The sequence below is a fragment of the Gopherus evgoodei genome, chromosome 3 (genome assembly GCF_007399415.2).
Source record: "Gopherus evgoodei ecotype Sinaloan lineage chromosome 3, rGopEvg1_v1.p, whole genome shotgun sequence".
NCBI lineage: Eukaryota > Metazoa > Chordata > Testudines > Testudinidae > Gopherus > Gopherus evgoodei.
Window position 1 is genome coordinate 140,025,608 of NC_044324.1, and position 17,580 is coordinate 140,043,187.

Consider the following 17,580-nt stretch of genomic DNA (forward strand, 5'->3'; position numbering starts at 1 on the left):
TTCCCAGCAAGACTCGCCCATATACTTCTAGCTTAGACTAAAAGTTATGCTGATTGGCCAATAAATTAAAAAATTAATTGATTTTCACACCTCATTTTAAAACAAACTTGCAACTTCTCATTCTACATAGACAGTATATTCTATTACCAATATGTGATTTTAAACAGCTTTACCAATGTATTTAGAAAAGTTTTTCCATTTAGTTTTAAAGATCAGTTCTATGCGATCAGTAATCAAAATTAAGGTTTAGAGCAGTGAATTATGCTAATTAAAGTTGTTTTGTAACAATTCCAAATATAGAGATTGTGACATTTCCTGATATACCCGATGTTCCTAAATGTTTTGATATTTTGACAAAAAATAATATTTACAGAGTTTGCTTGATTCTCACCTGCCCATCAGCACATCCTGTAATAATCTGTTTATTTTCTTCATCAATGAACAGACTTAGCAAAGGAAATGCTGTTAAAAAAATGCAGTTATTTTTATAATACACATAAATCAGATTTTATATTTAAAAATATGGTGCCAATTGAGTCAATGGGCCATAAGCACATGCTAATGTATCTTTTCAAATTGTGGTAAAGGAAAACAAAATAGCTCTTTTCCTCATGTGTGTATCCTAATTAGAATAAAAATGAGCATAAACAACACGGAAACGCCATGTATTGTGATTTTCCTAAGAAAATTTTAACACAGAATTTACGTAGAAGCTATTACAGTATGCACACAAAATGGGAAGATTCTTTGTGCCATACATAGCATCTGATGAATGACAAGAACAAGGTGCTCAAATATAACGGGGACTAGTATAACATAAAATACCTATATGCACTAAATGAGACGGCACTAATCCAAGCATGTCACTAATACCAACACAGATAAAATGTGCCTATGCAATACCTTTAATTGGGCAAGTTATATTTTATGTAAGTAGGCCAAAAATTTCTAACTTGGCACTAAATCCATATTTTCAGGGATGCTGCAGTTCCCACCGACTTCAAATTTTCAAATTAAGGCCCTAGGACTTACTAGCTAACTGTTATTTTGAGTATATCAACCCACAAAGGTGGACACTTATTTTTTTCTTAGTGTGAAAGATGCTTTCCTTTCAAAAGGCAGGCATACAAAGAAAGAAAACTATACCTGTTAACACTGCTGATTGGTATATTAGCAATCCAGTACAATAGTCCCAAACCTTTGGAAAAAACGTACATTAAAATGTAAATATTCAGATAATTATGAAAAATAAAATAAGAAAAAAGTATATCTGAAGTAAAAAGTAAAACATTGCAAACGGATATAAACTAGAAATCTACATCAAGTGAAGAATCTAGAGAAATACAGACATTAAAAAAAGGCAATGACTAGACATGGTTCCGTTCAACATACTGTTTATGAGATGCATTTGTTCACAACACAGTTTAAGCTTGGTAAAACGTGTGTGTAGAGAAATTTAACTATATCATTTTAGAAACTGATTAAATAAATTTTATTCACACAAGAGGACAGCACTATTTAAATAGGTTTAAGAATGCTTTATATCATTTAAAAACTTATGTGATCCTCACCACCTTAATCTAAAATCAACATAAAGACTTTCAAACTGATTTCGGAGAGGCCACACAAGGACCCTGCACCAGTTTAACCAGTTTCTAGAACAATTTACTTAAAATCAGTACAACTTTTGGGTGCTGACAAAGTCTAAGCTAGCCATGAACAAATGCAAATCACAAGCTTCCTTAAGAAATGACATAGCATGTTATGGTTAAAATTTTACTGCTAAATGCAATTTTCAAAGTTTCCTAACTCAGCTAAATCAAAAAACAATTTTCACTAGAACACTCAGGGGCACATCCATACTGCAAAATTAAGTCGACTTAGTTAAGTCAAGTCAACACACAGCCACCACAGAAACTAAGTTGGTTGTGCATGTCTATGCTACGGTCCTTGTGTTAGTGGAGCACATCATCACTAGCAGTGCTTTCACTGATGCAGAGAGCTACCTTGGATAGCTATCCCACTGTTCCACAGCCCATATTTCGTGCCTGTTTTCAAAAGCCTATCAAACCCGCGCGTTCACCATCTCTACAGAAGCATGAATCCCGCGTAATTCTTCACTATTGCAAACACCACACGCCTGATTCTGCAGTATTTCCAGAGCCACTAAAAGAGTCACCATGCAGAATATGACAATTCCTTTCAAATAGCCCTGCTGGAAACCATGGAAAGAAACAATTCCTGGTTGCTGCTGGCAGTCATGGAGCAGCTGAACACAGTGGAGTGTCAGTTCTTGTCCCAAGAAACAAGCACTGACTGGTAGGATCACATCGTTATGGCGAACACTGGCTGCAGAACTTCGGGATGCACAAGGCCACTTTCCTGGAAGTGTGAAAGGAGCTCACCCCAGCCATCTGGCACAGTGACACTAAAATGAGAGCTCCACTGACAGCAGAGAAGTAAGGGTATATCTACACTATGGGATTATTCCGATTTTACAGAAACTTTTTTTTTTTTTTTAAAAAGATTGTATACAAAGTCGAGTGCACACGGCCACACTAAGCACATTAATTCGGCAGTGGGCATCCATGTACCGAGGCTAGCGTCGATTTCCAGAGCGTTGCACTATGGGTAGCTATCCCGTAGCTATCCCACAGTCTCCCCCGCCCATTGGAATTCTGGATTGAGATCCCAATGTATGATGGAGCAAAAACAGTGTCACGGGTGATTTGGGTAAATGTCGTCACTCAATCCTTCCTTTGTAAAAGCAATGGCAGACAATCATTTCATGCCCTTTTTCCCTGGATTGCCCTGGCAGACGCCATAGCATGGTAACTGTGGAGCCTGTTTTGCCTTTTGTCACTGTATGTGTACTGGATGCTGCTGACAGACATGGTACTGCCGTGCTACACAGCAACATTCATTAGCAGAGACAGTTACCATTCCTATTGCACCATCTGCCATTGTAAATTGGCGATGAGATGATGGTTATCAGTCATTTTGCACCGTTTGCAATTGGAAATTGGCGATGACGGTTATCAATCCTTTTGTACCATCTGCTGCTGTCATGGGTGCTCCCGGCTGGCCTCGCTGAGGTCAGCTGGGGGCGCATGGACAAAAAATGGGAACGACTCCCCAGGTCATTCCCTTCTTTATGTTTTGTCTAAAAATAGAGTCAGTCCTGCCTAGGATATGGGGCAAGTGTACTAAAGAACCAGAGAGCACAGCTGTTCTGGGTCAGAGCTGCAGAAATGATGAGCTGCATGCCATTCTAGGGGATGCTCTTGCAACAACCCCACCTGTTGCTTCCCTCCTCCCCCAACCCTCCTAGGCTACTGTGGCAGTGTCCCTCCATTTGTGAGATGAAGTAATAAAGAATGCAGGAATAAGAAACACTGACTTCTTAGTGAGATAAAATGAGGGGGAGGCAGACTCCACCTGCTATGATAGTCCAGGCAGGACATTAAAGGGTGGGGGGCAGGGGAAAGAGGAGCACAGCCTCTCACTGCTATGATAGTCCAGGAGTACAGAATCTTCTTTAGTCATGAAAGGAAGGGTGGGGGGGGCTGATGGAGCTCAGACTCCAGCTGCTATGATGAGGATGGTTACCAAGCCTTTTGTACCGGCTGCCGGGACTGACAGAGTCATTCCCATTTCCACGCAGGCACCCCCAGCCGACCTCACTGAGGCCAGCCAGGAGCACTCACAGGCTGGTGATGACGATGGCTACCAGTTATTTTGCACCATCTGCCACCGAGAAGGGGATGCTGATGTTCAGCGCTGAAGCACCCCGTCTACCAGTAGCATGCAGTAGACATAGGGTGACACTGAAAGAAGGCAAGGAACAATTTTTTTCCCCTTTTCTTTCATGGGGGAGGGGGTGGGGGGGAAGAAGGGTATAAACTGACAACATACACCCTGAAACACCCAGGAAAATGTTTTTGACCCTTCAGGCATTGGGAGCTCAGCCAAGAATGCAAATACTTTTCGGAGACTGCTGGGGACTGTGGGATAGCTGGAGTCCTCAGTCCCCCCTCCCTCCCCCCCCCCATGAGCATCCATTTGATTCTTTGGCTTTCCATTACACTTGTCACACAGCACTGCGCTGAGTCCCTGCTGTGGCCTCTATCATAGCCTGGAGATTTTTTCAAATACTTTGTCATTTCGTCTTCTGTAACGGAACTCTGATAGAACAGATTTGTCTCCCCATACAGCGATCAGATCCAGTATCTCCCATATGGTCCATGCTGGAGCTCTTTCTGGATTTGGGACTGCATCGCCACCCGTGCTGATCAGAGCTCCACGCTAGGCAAACAGTAAATGAAATTCAAAAGTTTGTGGGGCTTTTCCTGTCTATCTGGCCACTGCATCAGAGTTCAGATTGCTTTCCGGAGCGGTCCCAATGGTGCACTGTGGGATACCGCCCGGAGGCCAATACCATCGAATTGAAGCCACACTAACCCTAATCCAACATGGCAATACCGATTTGGGCGCTACTCCCCTCGTCGGAGAGGAGTACAGAAAGTGGTTTAAAGAGCCCTTTATATCGATATAAAGGGCTTTGTTGTGTGGACGAGTGCAGGGTTAATTCGGTTTAACACTGCTAAATTTGGTTTAAACACATAGTGTAGACCAGGCCTAAATGGTGACCGCCCTGTGGAAGCTTGTAATGCCAGACTGCTACTGATCAGGTATGGGGTCTGTGACACAGTTAACTAAGAGTTTTAATTAGTGAGCAAAGATTACATCATAGCAAAACCTTGTCTCCCCCATCCAACGCCTATTTGTCGTGTTCAGTCTGGTAAGGATGTGTTCGGTCACTTGGGGTCATCCATCCAATAGGTCTTCTTAAAGACAATGTTTACAATGAATCCATCAATGTACCTCCTCTGGTAGTTTATCACTCAAATGGGGAAAATTCCACCAATGGCCTGTTGTTCTGAAAAGCAGTATCAGTACATTGGCAGATACAATATGTTTGAGATGAACACACCGCTACGTGGCCAGAAGGAAGGTACTAACAGAATCCACTGTTATCACTGTTGGTAGCCTTTCAGGCTAACCAAGTAAGAGGCTCTTATCAGAAGGCTGACATATAGTGAATAATACTTGATACTGAAAAGTCCAGGATTGTAATAATATATTTTTGATAATTGGTTATTTGGTCAAATGAAATGCAGAGTCACAGGGTCAAAATTTTGTTACATGACAAAGGCACATATACTAATTGGGCAGGGGGCAATTCTCCTCTATTTGTATCTAGTGTGTTATGTAAAAAGCATGGCTTTAAACAAAGGGGTAGACCCTAAACTTATGTGATAGGTTCATTAACAATGAACCTATCAAAGGGAGGACTGTAGCATATAGGGCTAGCTTGCCTTTATTATATTCAGAAATGATGGAAGGAACCTACAGGTCTGTATCCTGAAAGACATTAGCCTCCTTAGTTAGCATAAGGCTTGAGGCCTGTGAACTCTGAACATATACATGGCCTAATGGAAAGACCCAAGTATTGAGGAGCTGAATGGAGTATTAAGTGAATCCATGACTTCCACAACCTATGTGACAGACATGAAGCCCAATCCATAATCTGTAGATCAGCCTACAGCAGCACCACACCAGAGTTGACTGTTTGCCTCCATTGCCTTTTGGTACACCTGCCACACCTCCTTGGCTTTCACACACCATGCTGCAGGTCCCCTCTTGTAGCCCTTCTCCTCCATGCCCTAAGTGATCTGCTCGTAAATGTTCACATTTCTATGGCTGGATTGGAGCTGTGCCTGCATAGCCTCTTCTCCTCATGGATCGAGGAGGTCCACCACCTCCCATGCAGTCCAGGCAGGAGCAAGGTTGGAGCATGTAGCTGGCATGCTCAACTGGGCAGTTGGCAAGGCAGGGTCTACACTGCCATTGCGTCGACCTAACTTAAGCACTCGCCTCTCACAGAGGTGGAGATATTAAATAGATGTAGCAGGCAAGTGATGTCTGCGGGAGAAACGTAGCATACTGATATTACTAGGTCAACATAAGGTGCCGTACATCAACCTAACTCTCCAGTGTAGAGCAGGCCTCAGTGACAGCTTTTTTAATTTGTCTAATTTAAATTCCATCTCCAGCCATTTCACAACTGTTCAAAAAGTTACAAGAATGTTTTAATAATGGAACAAAGTGTGTTTTCCTCTGTTCTCATACTTTGAAATGGCCAAAGTTTTACAAGCTTTCAAAAAATATTCTCTTCAGGTATAGAACTAGCCTAGGAAATTTCAATCCAAAACCTAAAAGCAAAAGAAACTTATGACTAATTCTAAACAATGACTTAGAATGGAAAAACTTGTTCAACCTTAACTATGGCTAGTGTTCCAGCTATAATATTTGAGTATTATTTTTATATACGTACAGTCTCAAAACAATTCAAGACTTGCCCCTACAGGTATTTGCTAGACTTATTAGGGGGGAGAAATTATATTTAAAAATATTCATAAACTTGTACTGAAGCCTCTTGAGTAATTGCTCCATTTCAGACCTAAGTTTGTAGTGCAGACATGGCCTAAGTCAAATTAAAATCACATAGACTATCATAAACCACTGTAATTACATCGCTTCTGCATGCTCACATAACACTCCTTGTGTTGGCGGAGCGTGTCTACAGGTGGTGCTCTAGCACCAACAGAGAGCAGAACGCCATGGGTATTTATCCCACTGTACAAAATCGCCACCTTCTGCTGCTAAAAACATAGGCACTGACTCTGTGGGTGCTCCAGGGCTGGCTACGAGCAGGTCACTTGGGGCATAGGGGAGAAGGGCTACAGAGGGACCTGCAGCACTGTCGCGTGAAAGCCAAGGAGGTGTGGCACATGTACCAAAATGCAATGGAGGAAAGCAGTCACTCTGGTGTGCTGCTGCTGCTGCAAGCTGATCTACAGATTATGGAGAGGGCTTCATGTCTGTCACAGAGGTCGTGGAAGTCACAGATTCCATGACTTTCTATGACCTCCATGACTTTTACAGTGGCCAGTGTGGCCAACTCCAGGGCTGCTCAAGCAGCTGGCCCCAGGGAGAGCACCCACTGGAAAAAAAATAAAATAGTGAGAGCTTAGCACCCACTAGCAGCCCCCCATCATAATTTCCCCTTCCTCCGAGCGCCTCTTGCAGGCCCTGCCGATCAGCACCTCCCCATCCCTCCCAGCACCTACCGCCTGCCATGGAGCAGCTGTTTTGCAGCATCAGGAGGCGCTGCGGGGAAGAGCGAGGGCACAGCTTGCTTGGGAGAGGAGGTGGAACTGGATGGGGGAAGAGGTGGGGTCGGAACAGGCATGGGAAGAAGCAGGATGGGGTGGGGCATTGGAGAGAAGGGACTGGAGTCGGGTTGGGGCCTAGGGGGGGAGCACTCCCTGGTAGATTAAAAATTCAGTGCCTATGGCTAAGCGTTCTGGGAATGGATTGCAGCACATCCTGGAGGCAGGCTCTCCATCCCATGATACACAGTCTCTTCCATCCCATCATTCCATGGGCTTCTGACTACATTTCACACTGTTTTTCAACTGGCCCTTGTAAAACATGCACCCATCATCTCTGGAAGCATGGATACTGCACTACACTCCAGTCTTGTGATAAGTATTATGAACACAATGTGGCTGATCCTGCAGTATTTCATGAGCTGTAAATCTGAAAGAGAATCTGTGGTGCCTGCCCTCCTGTGTGCCAAGGAAAGAAACCATCCAAGATTGATGTTATCATTCACTAAACAGCTTCATATGGTGGACTGTTACTATTGGGCTCCGGAAACAAGCACTGAGTGGTAGGATTGGATTGTGATGCAGATATGGGATGACGAACATGGCTGCGGAACTTTCAGATGTGCAAAGCCACCTCCCTGGAACTCTGTGCGGAACTCACCCCTGCACTGCAGAGCAAGGACACCAAAATAAGAGCTAACAAACAACTACAGGGAATTTTTTCTGCAGATGTATTTTCTTGATAATGTACTCCTTTCCACAAGATCTGGACACCCCCACCCCCCACCCCCCCCCCCCCACACACACACACACATTTTTTTCCACCAAGATAAATTAAGGACTAGAGCTGAATGAAAAAAAATCAGAATTTCCATCCTGCATGACATCCCAATATTTTAACATTTGACTTATTTCAAATTTGGACAAAAAAACAAAACAAAAATTTTCACTGAACAAAAAGTTACAAAAGAATTTTATTCAGAAATGTCAAAATGAAATGAAACATTTTAACATTCCTGTATTGAAACATTTTATTTCAGTGTGTTTAACTGACTTGGACTTTGAGTTAGTTTGACATTAAAACTGCATCTTCCTCAGGTAACATAGTACCGCATGGAACCTGCCTCATGTTCCAATTTTTCCGTATGGGTTGGGCTCCCCAGTCAGACTGCATTTCCCCATCACGTAACTTGATCAAAGGGCAGACCACAGTGCATCATGGAAGATGTAGTTTGGCCAAGGAATCTGCCCATAGGAGAGAATGGAGATATGAAGCATCCAAACTAAAACTCCCATTAGGCACTGCAGCAGCATAGTAAGATGCACTTTTGTTTTACACTAGTCAACATCAAACTTTTCTGTTCAGTTAAACAAACTGAAATATTTCAATTAGGGTCAAACTGACCTGGTGCAAAATATTTCATTTAGATTTTGCTGATGGAAAAAATTCTGATTTTGTGGAAACTGCATTTTTTACTTCAAAAAAATCATTTTGATGGAAATTCCCAACCAGTTCAACTAAGGAGCAGGGAATCAATTGGTATTTGTTTTATATCATCTTGATTAAGTATCAGTGTTGATAAAAGCTAAGTAATGCACATCAGAAAAAAACATAGTTCCAACTACACATACAAAATGACAGGTCTAAATTAGCCGTTTCCATTCAAGAAGGATATTGCAGTCACTGTGGATAGTTCTCTGAAAATCTGTTCAATTTGCCATGGCAGTCAAAAAAAAGCTCACAGAATGTTAGGATCCATCAGGGAAAGTATCAATAATCAGACAGAAAATATAATGCCACATCATCAATACTTTGTGCATTTCAGGTCATCCCGTATCAAAAAAAGATATATTAGAATTGGAAAAACTATAGAGAAGGGAAACAAGGTTCCTGGAGGATAGGTCCATCCATTGATATTAGCCAAGATGGTCAGGTGCTCAGTCCCATGCTCTGGACATCCCTAGACCTCTGACTGCCAGAAGCTGGGACTAGATGACAGGAGAAGGATCTCTAAACACATTGCCATGTTCTATTCATTCCTTCTAAAGCATCTGGCACCAGCCACTGTTAGAAGATCGTATGCTGGGCTAGATGGACCACTGATCTGACCCAGTATGGCCATTCTTATGTTAAATATTTAAAGGGGGAAAATGCCCATTTTACTCCAAATAGACTACACGTGTTAAAAGTAGAGTATAATTTCCTTACCTTAAAGCTTCTGTCTTCAGAGACTGATATAAGCATATTTCTCTCCCATGTACAAAACTCAGCTGCAGTCACTGGAGCCAGATGGCCTTCCAACTCAGTTAATATAGCCTCATTCTGTGATTAGTTGAACAAGAAAGAAAAGTAGATCAAACTTCAAAATAAAAGTTTCATTTGTTCTGACTTAAGTAATTAAAAAAATACCACTACAAAAAGCATGTCAAACTGGGGCACATAATATTTCACTTACACCTGTTTTCTTACTCGCAAATGTATTGTATCTCTGGCAAAAATCACTGTCTACTGTATTTCCTTCTCCAATCACAATAATGGTATAAAAATGCTTTCAGGTTAATCTATAAATTTCTGTTATTATCCTCAATGGATTTACACACCCTTATTTGTGTTAATGTCTTCCCCAGTAATTAGAATAAATCAACATGCCCGTGGTTTTTTTTCTTCCTCCCGCTCCCCCTCCCAATTTCTTAAAGGCTGATACCATGCTATATTTTTCTTGGTACCAATCCTGCTCTCAAAATCATGTAATGATTGTTTACCATTTATTTCCAGTGTTAATCTAGGTCACAACAAAAAAGATATAGAGGCACTGCAATTCCATTAACTCCACCAGAGGGGTCCTTTGGGGCCATCTGCCTGTCCCAAGTCAGGATAAAGGAGGAGCGTTGGGCGTGGGGCTAGCAACTCCACCCCGTGTAAAAACACAAAAACAAAACCAACAACAAAAAAAACCAACCTGCTACAGAAATGCCAACAATAGAGACAACAGAGACTTTTACCCTGGAAAAAGAAGGGTCTTCAATTCGAAGATGTATGACGCTGGGTGGTAAAAGCTGTGAGGAAGCCACTAAGCCGATTACCCTTCTTGCAACCAAGAGGATTACTATAGGCACATGGAACGTGAGGACCATGTACAAGTCAGGAAAGACAGCGCAGGCTGCAGCAGAGCTGAGGAGCAACAACCTGACTATCAGGCATTAGCGAGACAAGATGGACGCAAGCAGGGAAGAGATGACTGTTGACAGGAGAGTTGTTGCTGTATTCAGGACATGAAGAGAGTGACGCACCCACACACAGGGAGTAGGCTTCATGTTGTCCAAGCAGGCACAGAAAGCACTGATTGGCTGGGAGGCATATGGTCCCAGGATCATCACAGCATCCTTCAGAACTAAACTGAAGAGGATTAAGATGAATGTTGTTCAGTGCTATGCTCCAATTAATGACAAAGATTATTTTTACAACAGACTCCAGAAAATATTAGAGATTCTCCCAGACCAAGACATCATCATCCTTATGGGAGACTTTAATACCAAACTTGGACCTGATAACACAGGATATGAACAAGTCATGGGGAACCACGCTCTGGGAGAGATGAGTGAGAATGGAGAGAGATTTGTGGATTTGTGTGCACTTAACCTGGTCATAGGAGGTAGCATCTTTCCTCACAAGCGGATCCACAAGAGTACCTGGGTATCACCAGCAGGCATGACAGAAAATCAGATCAATCATGTCTGCATTAGCAAGAAGTTTAGAAGATCCTTGCAGGACGTTAGAGTTAGAAGAGGAGCAGACGCGGCGTCTGACCATCACTTAGTGGTGGCCAGATTGAAGCTGAAAAAGAACTGGATAGACATGTCAGACAGCAGAGTGAAGTACAACATCAGCCTTCTGAAGGACCATAAGACCAAGGAAGATTTTGGACTGAGGCTGAAGAATAAGTTTTCAGTATTACAGGATTGGTTTGAGAAAGAGGAAGACAGTGTACTAAACAGATGGCAGAAAGTGAGAGAGACACTTAGATCAGTACGCCAGGAAGTGCTCGGAATTAAGAAACACCAGCAGAAAGAGTGGATCACAGCAGAGACCTTGATCAAGACAAAAGAAGGCAGCAGTCAATAACAGCAGGACTAGAGCAGCAAAGGCCAAAGCTCAAAAAGAGTATGCTGAAGCCCACAGAGCAGTGAAGAGGAATATCAGGAAGGACAAGACAGTATGTGGATGAACTGGCAGCAGAAGCGGAGAAGGCAGCATACAGCGGTAATATGAAACAGCTGCATGATACTACCAAGTGACTGTCTGGAAAGTTCAGCAAGCCAGAACATCCCATTAAAGACAAGCAGGGAAAGTCTATAACAGGAATAGAACAACAGATGAACAGATGGGCGGAGCACTTTGAGGAACTCCTGAACAGACCAGCACCACCAAATCCACCAGATATCAACTCAGCTAACGAGGACCTCCCAATTAATTGCGATAAACCAACCAGAGATGAGATCAGAAAAGCCATCACCATGATGAAGAATAGGAAGGTGGCTGGACCTGATGACATCCCAGCAGAGGCCCTGAAAGCAGACCTGGATGCTTCAGTGGAAATGATGTAATCCCCCCCGAGAAGATATGGGAAGAAGTAGTGATTCCGGTAGACTGGAAAGAGGGATCTCTCATCAAAATCCCCAAGAAAAAAAAAAAAGAGACCTTAGCAACTGTGCCAATTATAGAGGAATCACACTCCTGTCAGTGCCAGGGAAGGTCTTCAACTGAGTCCTCTTAGAGAGAATGAAGGATGCCGTCGATCCACAGCTACGAGATGAACAGGCAGGTTTCCGGCAGAACAGATCATGCACGGACCAGATAGCAATGCTTCGCATCATAGTTGAGCAGTCTATAGAGTGGAACTCCTCATTGTACATCAACTTTGTTGATTATGAGAAAGCGTTTGATAGCGTGGATCGAGAGACCCTTTGGAAGCTCCTTCGGCACTACGGTATCCCAGTAAAGGTGGTCAACCTCATCAAGAACTCATGACGGTATACACTGTAGAGTGATCCATGGAGGGCAGCTTACTAACAGCTTCCAGGTGCAAACTGGAGTCAGGCAAGGATGCTTGTTGTCACCACTTCTCTTTCTTCTTGTAATCGATTGGATTATGAAGACATCCACCTACGAGCGTAGGAACGGAATCCAGTGGACGTTGTGGACCCAGCTTGATGACCTGGACTTTGCTGACCATCTTGCACTCCTTTCGCACAGTAAACAGCAGATGCAAGAGAAGATCAACGTAGTGGCAGCCACGTCATCACAGGTTGGCCTCAACATTCGCAAGGACAAGACCAAGATCCTTAGGATTAACCCCACTAGTAATGACCCAGTCACATTGAATGGAAGCCCCTTGGAAGAAGTGCAGTCTTTCACCTACCTAGGTAGCATCATCGACCAGCAGGGTGGCACAGACGCAGACATCAAAGTAAGGATTGGTAAGGCAAGAGCAGCCTTCTTACAGCTCAAGAACATCTAGAGCTCCAGAGAGCTGTCTTTGGCAATAAAAATTCGACTGTTCAATTCCAATGTGAAATCAGTCCTACTGTATGGAGCTGAAACCTGGAGGACAACCAAAACAACCATCCAGAAGATCCAGACCTTCATAAATAGCTGCCTCAGAAGGATTCTCCAGATCCGCTGGCCAGACACCATCAGTAACATCCACCTCTTGGAGAGCACCTGTCAACTCCCAGCAGAGGAAGAAATCAGAAGGAGAAGGTGGGGTTGGATAGGACATACACTACGCAAGCAGCCAACTAACATCACCAGACAGGCACTGTGGTGGAAACCCCAAGGCAAGCAGAAAAGAGGCCATACAAGAAACACCTGGTGACGTGATCTTCAGGCTGATAGCAAAAAAATGGGCTATACCTGGAACCAGTTAGAATGAATGGCACAGGATAGAGGACTCTGGAGATCTGTTGTTGGCAGCCCATACCCCGATTGGGGTGACGGGCATGAGTGAATGAGTGAGCGAGCAATTCCATTAAGTTGTATTGAGTTCTATTTTGCACTTAAATTGGTGATTCAACCTGTTTCATATGAAAAATTCACTGTATCCTCTCCAAACTTACCACACTTACTCTTTGAGTACTGAATATTTTTTTCTGAGAATTTACAAATAAATTTATTACTTTGAATTGAAACTATTTTAAAATGGGTCCTTTAAGAAATGTAGCATCTGAGTTTTTCCCTTTATCAAAAAATATCTTAATTAATTTTAACTATATGGAACGTTTGTGTCCGTTTATCTAATTGAAATCCTGTGCATATTTGATATCAGGTTGTAATTAAACAAAATTATTTATGATTGTTGTATCCAACTGCTATTATTGAATAAGCTACACAGACTCAGGTCAATAGCTCAAGTAACTCTTAAAAGAGGCCACTGTGACATAAAAAGTACCTCAACCAATCACCATTTCCCGTACAGCTAATTTGCATGTAATGATTATATTGGTTTAGCATGAGGAAGACTGGACATGTGTCAACAGTTCTTACTGCTAGATTACATGGAATCTTTAAAGAGCAGTGATAGTTGGGCACCATGCTAGCTTGATCATAAATGTTTGAAAGGTTCCCATGGCACCATTGCCTCAACTTCACTGTGCATTAAGGCAACATATCTGAGAGAACTGCAACAAAGCACTAGTCTCACTAATACAGCAAGCCATTCAGTCAACTGCAAATTAAGGGAAAGATTTACTAGCATGCTTTGGCTGCTTTGTGCTTCTCTGGTGACCAGCTGATCCACTCTAGTTACTTTGCGGTAATGATGTATCTGCCCTTGAAAATTCAAATTAAAAAAAAATAATTTAAGACTGATATATAGTATCAGGTGTAGGCAACCTATAGTATGTGTGCCAAAGGCGGCACGCGAGCTGATTTTCAGTGGCACTCACATTGCCAGGGTCCTGGCCACCGGCCCGAGGGCTCTCTGCATTTTAATTTAATTTTAAATGAAGTTTCCAGGGCTTTGGAGTTGTACTCCAGCTCCACTCCAGGCAAAAACCTGCAGCTCCACTGCTCCAAAGCTGCTCTGTGCTCCAGCTCTGGGCTCTGATTCAAAGCCCTGGAAGCATCTTAAACATTTTTAAAATTTTTAACTTTACATACAATAAATAGTTTAGTTATTTATTATAGGCTTATAGAAAAAGAGACCTTCTAAAAAGGTTAAAATGTATTACTGGCATGCAAAACCTAAAATTAGAATGAATAAAGAAAGACTCGGCACATCACTTCGGAAAGGTTGCCGACCCCTGCTACATAGCCTCAGATCCTTAGAGATACTGCATGGGAGCATTCATCTTTGGCTTTTTTGTTTAGCGTTTGTGTATGAAACTTTTAGTAATTAAAAAAAAGGAAATTCCCACATAAAAAGCTGTGTATTAAAAAGAAGTTATGGTTGAGAATAAATATCAATAACTGTGTAGTAAAAAACATTATAGGGACATTGTAATTATCTCAAAACCAAGCATTATAAGCCAAGTTAACCTGTGCTCGACTGTCGGGACTGATTGGACTGTAGTGAAGGAACTGCAGGTAAATATATATGTTTATTTCCATTACAGTAATGGCACCCCCAACTTAGCAGGACACAGCTACTGACTCTGCATTAATTTACTCATACTGGAAAAGGTAGTGGTACAAAGAGGTAGAATTGTTATCTGCTTTTACTCTCCTGTAAAATCAGGCTGGGGGAGGAAGGGGATATGCTGAGTAGTTTGTTGATGTACATAGCAATGTCCCTTGAATCCTCCTGAGAGAGCCTGATGAAACTTTCATGGATGTACTCTGCAATCCTCTCCTGAAGGTTTCTAGGGATGGCAGCCTTATTTCTTCCTCTGCAGTATGAAATGGTCTGTGATAACTTAGGCAGGCACCACTGCAGTAAACAGGCTACTGAAATATAAGCCAAGTGCCTTTAGAATTGACGCCAACCCCATATCAATGGAGAATCCAAGACGACAATGGACACCCAGCAACCAGAAACTCAAAAAGAGATAGATTTCCACATCTCTCAGCAGCAAAATTGAGCAACAGCCCCCAGCTTGAGAACATAGGACTGGGGAGGTGGGCGGATAAGGGTTGGCTGCTGGAAGGAGGGGTGCTCTCGCCTGGGATCTGACAAAAGAGGTCAGACTGAGAAACAGACAGAGTGAACAATTGGGTTCACTACAACATGGCTAGGCTCAGGGGTAACCAAAATGGACTTGGGCTACATTTTAACCTTCGGTTCTTGATGCTAACCTAGAGGGCTTCCTATGCTGTATTCCAGTTAACTAATAAACCCTGTTTTGGCAACACTGTTTGAATATCACTACAAATGCTTCAGGAGGTGCATTAATCCCTGAAGAGTGTGCAAGTCTCCAACAGGAATCTATCATAGCTGGATTTGCTGAACAGAACTCATGGTGTGAAGTAGGAGTGCTGGAGTCCTAGAGGTGAGGGTGTATGGTCTATCCTGGAGGAAGAATGAGACTCCTTGGGGGTCTGGCAAACAAAGAGTTCCTCCTACAGACTGTTTCAAACCTGGGGGATGTAGCACCAATCCTGTGGATCCATGAAAGGGACACCAGCAGCAGCTGTCCTTTTTGTCCCCTTGTTATTCTCAGAAGTGATCTCAAATAAAATCACCACCATATGTGGAAAACGGTGCCAGTATTCAGTGCCATTGCCCTATACAAATACTTTCAGATAATTAAGCAAATCCCTACTCACTTCATTTGTCCTTGGTGGGCCATACTAACCATGGCTGGTACTGTGAGTGGTGTTGTGCACAAACACTTTGAAGGACAAGTGTCAATAATCATGTCTTTAAAACTTTAGGGGAGCAAGGGAAGGGCATTCATGGTCTTAACTTTCACTTTCTATTGTGACTACACTGACAGATACTTTAGCAGTTGCATCATTGCACCCTTGAAGGGATGCCTCTTCGCGCCTGCAGCATGTCTTACCCAGATAAGAAGGAATCAGAGTATCAGGGTTGGAAGGGACCTCAGGAGGTTATCTAGTCCAACCCCCTGCTCAAAGCAGGGCCAATCTCCAGAGATATTTTTACCCCAGTTTCCTAAATGGCCCTGTCAAGGACTGAACTCACTACCCTGGGTTTAGAAGACCAATGCTCAAACCACTGAGCTATCCCTCTCCCCCCCTCCAGGAAAAAGAAGAGAACTCAGGATGACATGTTCAGAGAGATCCTGCAAGCCACTGCGACACCAGATCATGAACAGAAGGCCTGGAGGATGAATATTGCAGACTGTATGGAGAAGGAAACAAGACAGGAGAAAGGCCCTGAAGTCCCTGCAGGAAAAAAGGAGATGCACCAAGACATAATGGGGCTTTCCCAGCAGCAAACACAGATGCTGCAGACTCTTGTGGACCCACAGATTCAACAAGCACAGGCTCATCTACCTTTCTAGTCCATGCAAAACCCCATTACAGCATTTCCACCACCGTCAACATTCTATACAGTATTAGGGGCCTTATCCCTACCACTCCTCACTGGGGGGAGGGGGGGACAGTAAGGACAACCACAGCTTTGCATACACTAACCTGTACGAATCACAATTAGCTGTATGTATAGCCAAAACGGACATGGATGTTCTTTCCCCTTAATAAAATTAATGGACCAGAACTTAAATTATTTTAAAGTATTTGCTTTAAAATTGCACAATTTTTTTGGCAGTTGTTTTGTTACTCAATAAAATTCTTATTGGAAAATATTTTATCTTCATTAGTTCACAACATATGTTGCAAAGTGCCAAGCGGTACTGAAAGCACTCACTTAGTTGTTATTGTACTGAGTGACAATTCACAGGAATAAACAGCGTAATAAATCAAATCATAAATGTACAGCAAGCACCACAAAATCAAAAGGTGCATTGACAGTGTTATAGTCATAGATGTGTACCAAACACCACACAATTCCTACCAGACCCCAAAACTGCAAGGCCAAGTAGAACACAGTCCACCACAACACACTACCGTGGCTCTCTGTTAAAGTGCTCTTTAAAAGACTCTCTGAATTTTATGAGCTTTTCTAATAGCCCTTGTGTCTGGTTGTTCAAGCTCAGTAGACAGCTGCTCCACCTTCACGCACTTACTGAGGCTCCTTCCTCTGCATCCACCCCAGTGGCAATTTTTTCCCCCTTTATCTCACAGATATTATGCAGGACAACAGGCAGCTATAACCACTGGGATTATTTCTCAGTGACATCCAGTCTTGTGAAGAAACAAATGTCACTGACTTTTCAATCTACCAAAAGCACATTCAATTGTCATTCTACATCTGCTGGGCTG

At 42.7% G+C, this 17,580-nt stretch overlaps 1 protein-coding gene across 5 annotated transcripts in view; it reads right to left on the reverse strand.

The window, feature by feature from the left end:
- Positions 1-17,580, reverse strand: part of WDR27 (WD repeat domain 27) — a 220,288-nt gene that overhangs the window by 189,949 nt on the left and 12,759 nt on the right. For all 5 annotated transcript variants that reach the window (XM_030556801.1, XM_030556800.1, XM_030556799.1 and 2 more), the window contains 3 exons: positions 9,445-9,558; positions 1,147-1,198; positions 392-462 (listed from right to left, as the gene is read on the reverse strand). In XM_030556801.1, coding sequence (XP_030412661.1) covers positions 392-462; positions 1,147-1,198; positions 9,445-9,558 — 237 coding nt within the window. The remainder of the gene's footprint in view (positions 1-391; positions 463-1,146; positions 1,199-9,444; positions 9,559-17,580) is intronic.